General features: G+C 37.5%; 2 protein-coding genes across 6 annotated transcripts in view; one reads left to right on the top strand and one right to left on the bottom strand.

Annotated features, from left to right (window-relative positions):
• The first annotated feature begins 161 nt into the window (after positions 1–161).
• On the top strand, positions 162–11,403 carry LOC137006331 (F-box only protein 33). Its single transcript, XM_067366979.1, has 4 exons — positions 162–648; positions 2,102–2,212; positions 4,355–5,022; positions 6,773–11,403. The coding sequence occupies exons 1-4, from the start codon at positions 239–241 to the stop codon at positions 7,036–7,038; spliced, it is 1,455 nt and encodes a 484-aa protein (XP_067223080.1). The 5' UTR covers positions 162–238; the 3' UTR covers positions 7,039–11,403.
• Positions 11,404–13,757: 2,354 nt separating this feature from the next.
• Positions 13,758–16,326, bottom strand: part of mia2 (MIA SH3 domain ER export factor 2) — a 24,472-nt gene continuing 21,903 nt past the window's right edge. For 2 of the 5 annotated variants that reach the window (XM_067367706.1, XM_067367707.1), the window contains exons 26-29: positions 15,981–16,100; positions 15,585–15,637; positions 15,310–15,502; positions 13,805–14,566 (exon numbers count right to left, since the gene is read on the bottom strand). In XM_067367706.1, coding sequence (XP_067223807.1) covers positions 14,385–14,566; positions 15,310–15,502; positions 15,585–15,637; positions 15,981–16,100 — 548 coding nt within the window. In that variant the 3' untranslated portion in view covers positions 13,805–14,384. Of the gene's footprint in view, positions 14,567–15,309; positions 15,503–15,584; positions 15,638–15,980; positions 16,101–16,326 lie in introns of all 5 variants that reach the window. The other 3 variants (XM_067367705.1, XM_067367704.1, XM_067367703.1) reach the window with 3 other exon arrangements.

The raw sequence follows: 16,326 nt of genomic DNA, 5'->3' as shown, positions 1-16,326 counted from the left end.
GCTTTAATATAATGTATTTCCATCTCATTTTCGCTCAGCACGCACACATTATCCTCAGACAATGTTCTCGCCGCCCTGTTAGGAAAACGAAAGTGGACTGATCCAGTAGTATTGAAAGCAAAGCTCATCGCGCAGTTGTTTGTTTTCACTCAGCGCAGTAACAGAGCGGAGAAGAGAGGCACGGAGTTGTGTAACGGTTTCGTTTTTAATCTTCATTGCATCTTTCCAGCCTTCTGCCATGGCTCTGTGCAGTAGCGTCGGAGCCTTGGCGTTACCCAGCGAGCTTATTGTTCACATATTTTCCTTCCTGTCAGACCGAGACAAGCTCCGGGCCTCGGCCGTGTGCTCTCGCTGGAGGGAGTGTCTCTTCTACCCTGCGCTGTGGACGGAGCTCAAGCTGCGCGTCGGTGGCGGAACCAACGGCGGCGGCTCTGGATCAGAACAAACCCCGCGATTAGAGTTCCTCATGCGCAAGTTCGGCTCGTTCGTGCGGGAGCTGCAGCTGGAGTTCGCCCCGGTGGACGGCTACCTAAGCCCGCTGCAGCACGGAATGGAAGCCGTCGAGAGCGACCCGCAGTTCGCGAAAGATGCGATGGTGACATATTTGGATCAGGTGTTGTGTGTGCTCGGCAGTCTGCGTAATAACAGGTATATGGATCTAGTCACGATTTGCATGCGTTGGAATTACAAATCCTTTCTGCCTGCTTTGCTTACATTTGACCAGCTCCAGCAGCCATAAACAAACCCTGCGCATTACGTAACGCTCATGTCTGAAGCATCGCATGGCTGCCTGCTTTGTGCAGAACCAAACTGCGTTCACTTCTTATCACAATCCCAAATAACTAGTGTCTGTTTTTGTTTGCTAGAAATGTATATTACTAATAATACTGTATTTACTTGGAGCTAATCCAATAGTGACTCGTATCTCCGTGTCATTGGATGCTAGTACTACTAGTCGCCGTTTACTGTTAACAGATTGCAATTTTTGCCATTGAGTTCTATGGGGATCTGTGTTTCAGATATTGACTTTTCTCTTTCAACTAGTCAATTCAAATTGTTGCTGGTACCCATTTCTGTTTAACTTCTTATATTCTCTGGTAGTTAGTAGGATCTGTTGCAGCATTAGTTGATACTAGTACCTATTTTTTAGACACTATTATCTATCCCCCTTGTTACTAGTGACTTTTTATCTGGTTATAATTGCTTGAGTGTCACATGTAATTAGTTAGAATGTTTAATTTATAGTAAAATTAAACATTAAAAAGATGAATACTTATTAGATTAAAAATGTTACTAGTAACAATTGGAATGTAGATGGATGAAGGTAGATGAATCATAGATACTAGTGTCTGTTTCAGTTGCTATTGTTAGGCAAACTATTAACTATTCATTAGGTACTAATACTTATTATTAGAAAAACAGTAATAGAACAGTTGGGATGTAATCCATACATTCTTCTAGTGACTAGTAACATAGTGAACTTGTATCTAATGAATATTTTTGTAGTGAAATTGAAAATCATTCTAGGCACTATTTGATTACTTGGGGCAGGGGAAAATAAGCACTTGTAACAAAAAACAAATACTAGTCGGTTCTAAGGAGTAAAACTGCTGGCCGAACTCCCACGAGCCTTACTGCATTGTTAGCATTCTAACAGAATCTTTAGAATTGTACAAAACAATGTTTAAACAAGACTGGCTTTGTTTTTCATGCCCTTCATAGATGTTTCCTGGCGCTGATCGTAACCTGCAATTCTGTTTATGTACAATAGAAAAGCACTAGAAGGACTCGTGGCCCTGCACTTGCCATGTAAACAATAGGCTTTAGTTTGAAATGTGTAAAGAACAGAAAAAAGAGCTGAATATAGGTTGTATGGTGTAGCGAGAGTTTGATTATTGGTTGTATTCCAAAATTAACTAGTTGATTATTTGTATCATATGTTTGTTTGTTTTTTGGTGGTCATTTAATGTGGTTAATTTTGCGTTCATATATCTTTTTCATATATAATTTTACTGTTATCATATATGAATATCGAGACGCATATATTGTATGTTTACATTGGCAAGACATGATGCTGAAAATTCCCCCTTTCACCCTCCAGAAACCTCCAGAAGCTGAGTCTCTATGGGGACACATGCATTCTTCAGGATGACGGGATTTTGGACAGCTCTTACCTCAGCCAGGTTGACCAAGGGGGCAAGAAAATGAAAGAGTATGTTTTAAAGCTAACTTTCACTCATGTAAACTGATTACAAGCTGGCTTTGCAAATATTCTGGCCATCTTGTTAGTTGTAGGTACTCGGTCAGTCTTGGGCTGTGTTCATAATTGAATGCTAGCATACTGCACATATACTGTATACTGCCTGCCTGCTTTTTAAAGGGGACATGAACTGCATTTAAAAAAATAAAAATAAATAAAAAAATGTATAATGTTCTCCGAGGTCCACTTATAATGTTATCAAGACTTTTTATGTAAAAGAAAAATCATCATTTAGAAGTAATCAGCAATTTTCTCTCCTGTTTTTGACCCTCTCTTTCGATCACTCCGTTTTGATGGGTGTGACGCATTCAGGACTTGGAAGTAAACGCCCACTGCTATGATTGGGTAACAGTACTGCATATTAAAATAATTTTCAGCGTCCCTGCTAAACGTGTGGAATTGTTTTGAAAACTTCTGATGTTGAAAAATATCTCGTTACATAGTTGAAAGATTTGCTAACAATATGAAACTGAGTTACCACAGTTATAGGTGACCGGATAACTTGCGGTGTTTCGTGCAAATGAAATTATAAATGAATGTACCATCGTTTATCTTATTGTCGTTCATATAGGCTATTCAGCATTCATCCTTTTCGATAAAGTGAAAAACGAATACATTGTCATTTGCAGTGTTGTGTTGTAAATAAAATGAGACATGTTGTATGAGACTTGCTGATGATGAAACAGATGTCACTGAAGCTTTTATTCAGGTTTACAGAGAATGGCTTAGATCAAAACAATAACAAAAGCAGCGTTCTCTACATGCTTTCTTACGTATCTGGTAATCTCCTCCTGCATTAACCCCATAAATGCTGAAGTAAAGGAAAAACCGCAAATCACAACTATTCAGTTTGACTGTGGCGCTACAGTAGAAATACTCAGTACATATCAAACGATCTGAAAAAGACAAAACGGTAGTGACACGTGGTAAAAAAATTGTTCATGAGTATGAGGTACTTTTTTTTTTTTTTTTTTTTTTTCAGTCTCTCTGAAAGTCTGCGCCAAACTGTCTTGTTAAAAAAGGAATCTGCAGTAAAATGAAGCAAACAAACAGTGTCTTACTGATGCGATCTGACTGGAACTTCATTAAAAATAAAATTCATCCATGCTATCTCAATATTAGGATTGCAAGGAAGGCAATGTCAAAGACTGTGTTTTTCCACAACTTTGCACTTCAAATTGTCTTGTAATCCTCAGAAGCATCTCTATCAGTTTGTTGCTGGAGTAATCCTGTTTGCGTCTCTTATTTAATACTTCATGACATGCAAATCCGTGGGCAGGGCTAAAGAGACAATGATGTAGAAGTAGACGTTGATTTTCTTCTGAAGAGGTGGTCTTTCGTCGCACTATTATTACATCATAATGTGGGAGCTTGGTTTCAATAAAAGCTTTTTTTGGACCAATGAGGAAGTTTAGAGTTTTGAAACTTACAGAATATTTATTTAGTACAATGACTACATATATATATATATATATATATATATAATAATATATATATATTTCTCAATTCATGACCCCTTTAAAATGGTGTGAATGGAAACAATATAGTATGGTAATGGAAACAAATATTTAAAAAAAAAACTTTTGTATGTTACATAAAGTTTATACATTGTATGTTTAATTCAGAGTGTTTAGTTTTCTGACAATAGTTGCATAGAAATTGCACACTTCACATTTAATTAGACTACAATTAAAAATGTTTGTGGTCTGTAAGATTTATTTATGTCTCTAATGTTCACTAATGCTGTATTTATTTGTTTAAAAATACAGTAAAAACAGTAATACTGTGAAATTATTATAATTTAAAATAACCGTTTTCTATTTGAATATCATTTCCACTGTTTAATCCTGTGATGGCAAAGCTGAATTTTTCCGCATCATTATTCCAGTCTTCAGTGTCACATGATCCTACAGAAATCATTCTAATATGCTGATTTTCTGAATAAAAGTATTAATTTCTTTCAACAAAAAAAAGAACTGACTGCTCCCAAACTTCAGTATGGTAGTGAATGTTTTTGTCAAATTGTTCTGCCTTTGCATTGATCAGTTTTTAAAAATGAAAATTTCTAACCATTTATAACGTGTTCCGTTTTAGGATCCAGCAGCTCTTCGATGAGATCCTGTCCAACAGCAGGCAGATGAAGTGGTTGTCATCTGCGTTCATGCTCGGTGTGGTGACCCCCTGCTCTCTGGCCTCTCTCTCCAACCCCAGCACCAGCTCCCTCGAGCACCTCAGTCTGATCGACAACCAGCTGCCCAGCCTGATTTCCACAGTCGAACTGGAAAGGCTCGCTCACCTGCGGTCTCTGTCGCTAGACTTCTGTGACTTCACCTCCGACATGTGCCGCCTCCTTGCCTGCGGTGACCGAGCGCCCCTCCACCGCCTCTCACTCTTGCTCAACGGCGCTGCTTTGGATGCCAAACCTTTGGATGGTACTGCGGCAGAGGACGATTGGAAAGCCCTGGTCCGTCGCAGCACGAACCTGCGCGTCTACATCATGGCGATGGATGTGTGCAGCCAGGACCTTCTGCGTGTGCTGAAGCCCAGCGTGCCCGTGGAGCGCATCCACCTGGACAGCTACAGCACTCTAGTGACGGATGGTGTCGTGGAGCTCATCTCACAGCAGTACCACAAAACCCTCTCCCACTTCATCTTGATGAGAGATGACGCTGGATTCCCAGACCTCAGCGTCAACCGCAACGAGGACCCGCTGGTTCTCCTCGCCTGGCGCTGTGTGCACCTTGCTGTCTTGATCATCCATGGTAAGTGGGCCATTTTAAACTTTTTCTCTTGCCTTTGACAGTCCACTGATTCTTGAGATATGGGACAAATATTCCCATGATACCTTTTCATACATTCATTCAATTCATTAAAAAATATATATAAATAAATAATAATAATAAAACATAAAGTGTGTGTGTATATATGTATGTATATATATAATATAATATAATATAATATAATATAATATAATATAATATATATATATATATATATATATATATATATATATATATATATATATATATATTATTTGCAAAGTTATTATTGTTGTTTATCATGTGCCTTTTAATTTATTATTTTATTAAATATTTTAAATATTATTTTTAAAACGTTTCCAAAGCATTAATCTAAAACAGTGGCGCAAATTGTACATTCTTCCCAAATGAACTTTTTATAACAAATTAAATAATTAAAATATAATGAAATAAAAAATCATATCTCAGTGGACCACAACATATTGGAGAAGGAGAACCACATGCTCACCAAGTACAAGAGCCTGAGAATCAACATCAGCAGATCCTGGAACACGAGAACACGGATAGTGCCAGTTTTGATAGGAGCCATGGGATGTATCAAGCAAGGTTTCCACAAATACTTGGACCAGATCCCAGGGAAGCCAAGTGCCTTAGAAGTGCAGAAGATTGTGTGTGGCTGTGTGGGAATGCACACATCCTACACAACTTACTGTCCCAAGGACTCTGAGTCCCAGATAGTGACTGAGAGATTCTTGAGTGGGGGATAATAATAATAAAAAGAAATAATAATAATAATAATAATAATATGATTATTATTATTATTATTATTATTATTAATGAATTATTATTACTAAGAAAAAAATGGAATTAAACACATTCATTTACATATCAGTATCAAGAAAATTACATAAAACATATTTATGCTCCATGTATCCTAATCTGTTACATTTGTAGTCTGTATTATGACTATGTAAAATCAGACATGACAGGTGATTATTTAATCTGTTTATCCATATTTCTAAAATTTATTTTTATGTAGCATTTTTATTAATATTTAACATTATTTTATTTAATAACTTACGTCTGAATCTGTTTTTTCCCATATATTTTATATGTCTGCTTCATAACCTCAAAATTTTAAATAATTTCCCTCCTTTTAAATGGATGACATTTGTAGCCAACAATGGCAGTAAAACAAAATGGCTCCTGGATTGAAAACATGTGCAACCTAATGTTTTGTCAACACTGTAAGCCATCGACTATGTCAGATTTTCTGTCTGAATGTTGTGACCGTTCAGTAGATGAAGCTAAAAATTATTTTGTGCTGTCATCTCGAAGTATTCATTAATTAATCTAACTTCTAGATTTGCATTCTTAAAGGGTTAGTTCACCCAAAAATTAAAAGTACATCATTAAGTACTCACCTTTTAATGTCGTTTCAAACCTGTAAGACTACCCGTAACACAAATGAAATCTGAGTGCTTTCTGTCCCTCCATTGACAGCTACTCAATTGAAACTTTGATGCTTCAGAAAGTTTCGGAAAACTAATCCATATAAATTAAGCGGTTTAGTCCAGATTTTCTGAAGAGACTCGATCACTTTTTATGATGAACAGATAATAAGAATTTTAACAGATTAATCAAATAACACTTTTGCATCCTGTAGTTTTTTTTGTAGGGTTTTTTTTTTTTTAAAGTGTATCCATTTTACTGCGCATGTCCTTTGGGTTAAGTCATTTTTCTTCCTCCACAGGCTACACTGTGTGGTCCCATAACCTCGTGGCCATCTCTCGTCTGCGTGGGTCCAACCTCAAAATTCTGGAGGTGTCCGAAGAGAGCATTGACTTTGACCCGGACCAGTCGGTGTACATCGAGGGAGATCCCGTCCACAATCTAGTCAAGGAGGTGTCCTTGGGCTTGGGCCGCGTCTGGCATCCCTCCATGGACAATAGTGTGGTCCTGAACGAGCCCACTCAGCACTTCCACCGCGAGATGCAGAGTTTCAGCGCGGGCATGTAGACGCACCAGGGCCCGTTACCAAACGCCCTCTCTAACCCTGTGCTTGGTGATCTTTCACAAAATGGGCCCTTCTCATTTTACATATTGTTTTATTTCTTTCATTGCTTTTTGATTTGTTTTTTTTTTGTTTTCTTGTAGTGTGAATTTAATCCTTTATATGTGCTGTGTTTAATCAGTATTAGCTCTATATTTATATCTATATCTATATATCCTGCTTATTACTAGGAAAGTATAGTTGGGTATCGGTTTAGTAGCTAATTGAGTGAATGGTAGAGAGGGGCTTTTTTACAGCTAGCTTAAAAGTTGTACAGTGAGTTGTTCATTCTCTCGCTTTGTCTGTTTGTTGGTTTCCCCCTAGAAAGTGTGGAGTTACCTCAAACAATCAGTAGATCCTTCTTGGCTTTCTGCAATGACGAAATCCCATGTTCACATTGACCTTTTTATAGGGAGATTAGTCTTCCAGCCAAGGGACAGGGCTGATCCACAATTACAAACCTTCCTCTTTGTTCATCAGTATGTAATTGTTATTCAGAAATGAGGATTGGTGGAAACGACGTGTTCGGGACGCAGATCCCGCTGGTTTTTCTCAACCTGGAAGTAGACGTACCTCTGCTGGTGAAACCAATCGTAGAGGTTTTCAGTCTGGTGTATGACACCTGCATGCTGACCGCCCTGCAGCACAAAATCTGGGCCCAGCCATAGGTGTTTTGTTCTTTTTTGTTTTCTTATGTGTGTTTTTGTTGTAAGAAGTCCTTCCCGTCTGTCTCAGGTAGGCAAAAATTATATGACAAGGAAGATGAAGATGATGGTTATGATATTTTGGTAAGAGTGACAACAATCAGCTGTTCGGTCAGTTTTAATTGTTCTTCTCGAGTCACAGTTGCCTTGAACTCCCCCTTACTTCTTCATAATCAACGTGTTTTTGGCCTCGGACTCGGTCTGTTCAGCGTTAACGTCGCCGTAATTCCCAACCGAAGTGCATAATCCTCATTGGATCATAACTGAACACGCTCCGAACGGATTGAATCCAGGCCGCGGCATTTCATCTGTAAAACATTAGATGGCGGGAGACAGACGTTTGCTTGTTCCATATCTCAGGATTCCTGCACTTGCGGTACTTTTCCAGAAAGCTTTTGTTGAAGCTTCGTTCAAATGGTTGGTGTGCTCGATGGGCAAGATTTTGTAGTGTTTTTTTTTTTTTTTTGGAGGAAAGAGAGCTCTTCCAAAAGAATGCGCTTTAGAAGTTGCTGGTTTTTATTTTTCTACTTGTTTAATTTTCCTAGTTTAGCATTCGAAGGTCTGTGTGTTTTTTGCTTTTACATATATTGTCTATTCACTCCTTTTTAAAAAAAAAAAAAAACATAGTCGAGGGAGGTCGTGGTTGCTTGCATAGCTGAAATAAGTGAATGTCAAACTAAAGCCTTCTTTAAAGCGGCAGCGTGTTTGCTCTGCAGAATCCCCCTCTTTCCTGAGCATATCTTTATTTTCTCGTGCTCTAATAATGAAGCGAATCGTCGAAGAGTGGATTCGAAACCGTTTTAAAACCGTTAAGTTGCCTCGCTAACTGTTACTCTGTCAGGCCTCAGAACTTCCTGTTATTTGGCGGTATCGACTACCTAAAGCCAAACCAGGTTTGAAATGGAAGCCATCGCCCCAATCTTCCTGGAAGATCCGCGCTTATGACAAAAACGAACAGCCAAAGCAAACCTTCACAGCGTGAAAACGATCTTTTATATGCAAGCTTATCAAGTGAAGGGTGACCTAGATCTTGTGGTCCAAAAAAGATTTTGAAGCAGTTAACCAATGAGGTCGAACAACTCTTGGCACTTGAAGGCCTGCTCGTAGGGTTGATGTAATTCGACACTTTATAAATGCGAAGCAGAGATCCAGAGATCCAGCTCCGGTTTACAACCTATTGTGGTACCCATGTCAACATTATTGAAAACGACAGATTTTCGTGGTTGGTGGCACAGAACGCAAAAAGGGTCTTGTGAAAAGTCATTTGTGGATTAAAATCTGTTCAATTCACTCCCTTTTTGAATAAACCATGGATTAAAAAAAATGTTGTTTTCAGGTGCGTTGACATAGGTGCCAAACATTCTGTAATGAATATGTTGGAATGCTCTTAAACGTGTGCTAGTAGTGGGAATCTGTTTTTTTTTTCTTGTTTTTTTCGAATAGTTCTACTTAGTACAGCACCAAATACAAGTGTGTTCCTAATTCAGAGCTTGTTTATTGTACATCGATTGTGTCGAAGGACTAGGGTTGGCAGAGAACGACAGCGTATGACGCGTTACAAACTGCTAAAGCATTCATACCGTGCCTAAAACCCAGAATAGGTTTCATTTCAAAACCCATGTCATTCGCACGTCCCTGGTCAACCAAGTCTATGAAACTTTACAAAGACATGGCATATTTAAAACCATCAGTGTTTTCTTGTTTGTGTCTCGTTTTTCTCATTTTGCAATCTCTCTCTGTGTGTGTGTGTGTGTGTGCATGCTTGCAAATGTGTTGTGTAAACGTTCAAAAAGTGCATACGTCAGAGAAGGAGGTGTGTGTTCAGTACAAAACGTACCACTTCCTCAGCAGTGAACAGGAAACAGCCATTCTCAGGGTTACTGTTAGATGTGTGGAGGAAACAAACAAGAGTCCAATAGCTCAGGCCTCTCACCATAAAAGTTTCCATTAAATGAAGAATCCTCTCAACAAAGTCACTGGATTTAACTTCTGTCAGCGCATCATCTGCGTCAGCTGCCAAAGATAACGGTGATACGACTTTTTTTTTTTTTTCGAAGTGCCCGCATGCTGGCAGAGGGCAGGGCCAATGGCTGATGGGCCGAGATGTACTACTACTATCGTATTACGACAACTACTATTAGATAAATGTACTAATGGAGGGGAGGGGTGGTTGGACTTGGGCGATGGTCCACAGCTGTGCTGTGGCTTTGGTCAACATACGTTAGATCTCTCTTACAATGCACCTGTTTCACTGTGAAGAGTGAATGTAATTTAACTATTGAAAATCAAGGTTGGTTCTATCAGACCTATAAGCTGCTATGAGACGTGTTAGGAACATTCCACTGGGGAGTTACAAACAAACTAAAATGGCCAAATGTCTGCATGAAATGATTATTTTTTACTCTTTTATTCTTTTCTGTTTTGGTTTGGGCAGGGGCGGGATCCTGGAATCAGCGTTCGACTGGTCCTACGATGAAATTTCTTGAGCCATTTGAGAGCGCACGTAGGTTTTTATTCTTGATCGATTCGACCAGTCGGTTGTTACAACTCAGTTGGATCCCAGTGTTTTTTTTTGTTTTTTTTTTTTGAGTTTTTTTACTTTCAGAAACATTATATGCATTTCACAATCTCGTAGTAATGAGAAAGAGGGCTGCTATGACCCCATCTGAGACGGTCAGTGTTTTACAGCTTTTTTCCGATAGCTACCTTACCGATTATAAACCTCACGCCAGCCTTTGGTAAAACAAACCGTTACCATGTTTCCACTGCAGGTCCGATCTCGAGCTGGACACGGGCCTCTCTTTCTCTCTCTGGTTGGCTTGCGTTAAAGGCAAAGTCAAAAACTATGCAAACGGAATGCATACAATCCAATGGCTCTTGTTTTTCATTCTTTTGCGCTTTTTTTTTTTTTTTTTTTTCCCTTCTGTCACTCAAATGGAAATAACCTAACTTGCAATGATACTTGGCCTTATTATTGTTATTATTATTGTTTTAAGATCTTGATTCTTCGGAAGCCAACTCAGTTTCAGGGGCGACCGTGGGTTACAGACATGGTCTCTATGAGACTGGCCAGAAGGCCCCAGTTATAAGTGGTACGAATGTTGTGCATTTGTTTAAAATCAGGACAGTTTGCAATAAAGAAGTGGCCATCATGGGGCACCAGCAGTGCAAAGACCACGCTGCTACCTTATAAACTTAACGGGGAGTTAACTAAGATAACATAAACCTGCATATGCGTATATATATCAACGTATATACTTTTATGCAACACGTGTCCGGGTTCTATTTATGAACATAAAAAAAAAAAAAAAGTTTATAAGCGTTGTTTTGCAAAAATGGTTTTACCATCTTAAATGTTTAATATTTGGGCAGGTGTGTTCTGTCTACTTTTTTGTCTCCGGTGAGCACATAGCATTGGATTTTATATGTACATCTGCAAACAGGAAGTACTCTGGCACAGGTGTGAACATGCCAGGTGGGAAGATTTTAATGAGAAAAAGTGATCTTGAGGTTCCACGATAAAGAAGGAAAACCTTTGAAAAACTTAACTGACACATATTGGGTAAACCAGCCGAATGTTGATTTGAATTAATGTTGAACGAATGCATTTTCTTTTAATCGGTAAAATAAAAGCATAAAAAAAATCTTGTCTCTGTGTATTTATACAGTTCTGATGTACAATTCATTTTAATTGTACAGGTTTTTCTTTTTCTTTTATTCTTCACAATGGGAGACTGAATGAAACGTATATTGATTTTTGAGCAATTTTCCAAAATTAAATTATAAAGAGTTTCTACTGATCTTAAATATCTTACAGCTTGGCCTACCTAAATTCATAATGGCAATCTTTCCAAAAGCTTTTCCCGGTCTGGAAATTAGGGATGCATGATACAGTGCCCTCCACAATTATTGGCACCCTTAGTAAATATGAGCAAAGGTGGATGTGAAAATAAATCTGCATTGTTTATCCTTTTGATCTTCTAACCTTTCATTGAAGGAAAACAGTTGAAAGTGGGGGGAAACTCACATTATGAAATGTTTTTCTCCAATACATGTTGGCCACAATTATTGGCACCCCTAGAAATTCTTATTTCTGAAGTATATTCCCATTCATATTTACTTTAAGTACACCAGGGTGCCTAGGAGCATGAAATTGTGCAGCCCTGACTTCCTGTTCCACAGGAATATAAACATGAGGAAACGCAAATGCCAAATTCCCGTAATCATTCATCACAATGAGTAAAACCAAAGAATATAGTTCTGATGTGCAGCAAAAGATTGTTGAGCTTCACAAAATAGAAAATGGCTGTAAGAAAATACCCAAAACATAGAAAATCCCCATTTCCACTATCAGGGCAATAATTAAGAAGTTCCAATTAACTAAAGATGTTACAAATCTGCCTGGAAGAGGACGTGTCTCTAAATCGTCCTAATGTGAAGTGAGGAGGAACGTTTGAGTGGACAAAGACTCTCCAAGGATCACAGCTGGAGAATTGCAGAGATTAGTTGAGTCTTAGAGTCTCAGAAAACCTAAAAAAAATTATCGAACAGCACCTACATCCCCACAAGATGTTCAGGAGGGTTTCAAGAAAAATCCTCTGCTCTCATCCAGAAACAATCTCCAGCATATTCAGCTGTCAGACAAGACTGGAACTTCAAACAGGACAAGCTTCTGTTGTCAGATGAAACTAAAACAAGAGCTTCTTGGCAGCAAACCCACCAGATGGGTTTGGTGCACACATGGATAAAAAGCACCCCATGCCCACGATTAAATATACTGCTGGATATTTAATGTTGTGGGCCTATTTTTCTGCTGGAGGTCCTGGACATCTTGTTCAGATACATGGTATCATGGATTCTAATACCAACAGATAAAAAAATCAAAACTTGACCACTTCTGCTAGAAATCCAATAATGGGCTGTGGTTGGATCTTCCATTAGGACAGTGATCCAAAACCATCACAAAAATGTGTCACTGAACACAAAATGAAGCTTCTGCCATGGCCATCCCAGTCCCCTGACCTGAACCCTAAAAAATGAGTGGAGTGAACTGAAGAGAAGAAGCACCAGCATGGAGCTGAAGAATGAATCTGAAGGATCTGGAGAGATTGTGCATGAAGGAATGGTCTCTGATCTCTCGTCAGGTGTTCTCCAAACTCATCAGGCATTATAGGTGAAGACTCAGAGCTGTTATCTTGGGAAAAGGAGGTTGCAAAAAGTTTTGAATAAAAGGGTGCCAATAATTGTGGCCAACGTGTTTTGGAGGAAAACATTTATTTCATAATGTAAGTTTCCCCCCACTTTCAATTATTTTCCTTAAATGAAAGGTTATATTTTTTTGAATTTTTTGAATGAAAGATCAAAAGGATAAACAATGCAGATTTATTTTTACATCTGCTTTTGCGCATAATTACTAAGGGTGCCAATAATTGTGGAGGGCACTGTATGTTAGTATGATATTAGAATTCTGTTAATTTCAGTTTCATGATTAAATTTATTTTACTTGATGCGTAAAACATGTTCTGATCACATTGTACTTGCTGAGTTCAGTAAAGCACATAAAATCAAGGCATAAGTTGAGTGGCTGTAACATATTTCAAAACTTCTATTTATTAGGTATTTCCCAAAGCACCACATTAGTTTACTCCGAATAACAAGCATTTCTGAATGCTTAATTATGGGTAAAAAATTTTAATTTGTACATATTTAGATATTTAATTGCAGACACTCATTTCCCCTATTTACATTTAGATTACCTTCGTGCACTTGTAGTTAATCTTTAGCAAATCACAATGTGTATCTCATGTATTTCATACTGTACATTTTTGTGATGTCTAAATTCACTTGAAGCATCTAAATTTTGATTTGTAGTTAATTAATTTAGACAAAATAGCATAATTTAATACTAGCCATTTATTGGTTATCAAGCATAATATAAAAACTATATAAATACTGACCAGCTCTATTTCTGGAAATTACACTTATTTCCAAGTTTCCATGATTGTGGGAACCATGAAAGTGTTAGCACAGAAAACATTAAACCAGCATTTTCAGTGACATCTTTATTATTAATATACATTATTTCATCAGACCATTTATTTTTAAGGCATGAATTGTTAATCGAGGAAACTATAAATATATACGCTACATGGACGGTTCTCTGGACTGAATTGTTGGATTTGTCAAGATAGTTACCCAAGTCTTTGTTTCAACAACATCCTATTCACAATATATACTTAGTATACTTTCTATATATACAGTCTGACAAATATGAGGATCTTTCATCAACTACCTTCAATTTAAAAATGCATCATCATAATCCTGAGCACCTATAATCCTATAAGGCAGTCTCATTGACTTCTTACCTATGGGTTCACAAAGGCTGCACACTTACACTGTACCTGAAATACAGACGTCAACTTCCTCTTCAAAACATAACCAGTGGTATTTGCTGTATCCTTTGCCATGCTTCAAACAAGTTTCAACTAAGACAAAAGAGATAACCACAAGGCTACTGTGGTTACATATCAAAGGAAACACCCCCTGAGCACAACAACAGGAAGTTGAAAACAGTCTGCAGGGGAGGAAGAGAGAGTGAGATGGGAAGATCAGATGACATCGTGAGGAGAGGGCGACTGGTTGGGCGGCTGCTCGCTGCCTGGTGGGGAGGGTCTGGGAGGCGGTCCAGGGGGGAAACTGTCAGGTGGAGGTCTTGGTGGCAGATAGCCCATATGTTGAGGGAGTGGCATTGGAGCTCTGGGAAACATTCCAGGGGGAAGAGGCCCTCGCACTAGAGGAAATGGTGTAAAAAAAAAAAATAGCTGAGTCTTAACTTGTAATAAATCAAATGGCAAAAAAATTACATGTAATATAATACAGTAATAATGATAATAATTAATCAATTTGCATTAGGACACAGTGCCAATCTGAAACGATGCAGCTTTTTGTACAAATTCCCTTAAATGTATATAGATTAAATAATTTAATAAATTAAATAAATGTGTAAAACAATCCAAGTAGCTGAGTATTATTATGTAATATATATAATGGCAAAAGTTAAAGTGTATAGACACTTATTATTATTATTATTATATTACAATATAAAGTGAAATATAATAATAATAAATCATTTTTTTCTGGGACACATGATCAGACTAAAAACTTTTAAATGACTATATTAATTAATTAATTAATTTAAGTAGCTGAGCCTATCTATTTTATAATAAATAAAATGGAAAAATTAAAGTGTAATAATAATAATAATTTGTCTATTTGTACTAGGACACAGTGTCAAATAATAATACTGAAAATGGCAAATCACAAAAAATATAATAAATAATTTAAAAATAATATCATTAAACAATATTAATAAACTATCAATACAATTATTTATTCATTTTTCAAATCTAAATTTATTTCCCAATAAATATGATTTTCATAAGTTAAATTTGGTTCAAATGCACTTTCTCTTTGTCTTTAAGCTGACATTTCAACAAACATTTCAACCTACACAAGAAGAAAAAGTGAACTTACTGCCAATGGGGGGAACTCCAGGCCCACGAGGGGGAAAGAACTCCGGAGGTCCATAAGGGCCCCTGTGTAGGAAACGTGGGTCCCTAGGGTCCATCGGTGGAGGTATTCCCATCAACGGGGGACCAGGAGGAGGTCCCATTCTTGAATCTGGGTCAGCGGGCAATCTCATGTCACCAGTCATAGAGTGAGGACCCTGTGAGAAGACACATTTCAGTTTTGGCTATGTACAAAAGCAACATCTAGTGATTTTTCTCATCAATCAGAGGTTTACTCACATCTCTGCTCTCATTCTCACTGATAGATGAGCTGTTTCTTAAAAATGATGGATCTGAAAAAAGGAGAGAGAATAAATACTTTAAGGATCTGTGAGAAGAGCTCCCACTCTTACATTTTTGTTTTAATTTAATTCTTGAGGATTCCTGAAAAAAAGTGCTCATTCATGCGTTGATAATGCAATTTACATGAGCTACATAAAAACAAGTCAGCAGGGAGTTTCTGCCAGTAATGGCACTCTGATTTAACATGGGAATATGGAGCTCAGTTCTTCTCTTTTATTTTCTGTTAGCCTTGTATATACGAGTCATATGGGTTATTTATAGTTCTACCGTTACCAACGACCTTTAAGAGAAGCAGAGCTGAAGTCAAACATGTAATAAAGGAGGTCAGCTCACCTGATTTGTCATCAAAGTATGGCTCAGGAGGAAGTGGAGGTCTATGAGGCAAAGGACCCATAGAATACGGACCTGGAGGAGGCCTCCTGTATGGCAAACCTGGATCTGGGAGAGGGTGACCTAAACATAATAAACATATACAAATATGTATGTATTTATTTATATGTAATTAATTAATTATAAATTATAAATTTATAAATTATAATTTTTTTATTTATCATTTTTTATATAATTGTATATTATTTTTTATAGCCTTTTGAATGCATTTTTAATGGGATCAGATCAAAATAATTATGAACAAAAGGAATATATTTATAAAATAAAATATATATGTACATATATACAC

The sequence above is a fragment of the Chanodichthys erythropterus genome, chromosome 18 (assembly GCF_024489055.1).
Source record: "Chanodichthys erythropterus isolate Z2021 chromosome 18, ASM2448905v1, whole genome shotgun sequence".
In the NCBI taxonomy this organism is placed as follows: Eukaryota; Metazoa; Chordata; class Actinopteri; order Cypriniformes; family Xenocyprididae; genus Chanodichthys; species Chanodichthys erythropterus.
This window is presented reverse-complemented; position numbering and strand designations above follow the sequence as displayed.

Bases quoted from the DNA above. Each gene is read 5' to 3' on its own strand.
- LOC137006331 (XM_067366979.1), top strand. From the start codon at position 239: ATGGCTCTGTGCAGTAGCGTCGGAGCCTTGGCGTTACCCAGCGAGCTT. The intron at 2,213-4,354 runs GTATGTTTTAAA...GTTCCGTTTTAG, and splicing joins GGGGGCAAGAAAATGAAAGA to GATCCAGCAGCTCTTCGATG. The intron at 5,023-6,772 runs GTAAGTGGGCCA...CTTCCTCCACAG, and splicing joins TGCTGTCTTGATCATCCATG to GCTACACTGTGTGGTCCCAT.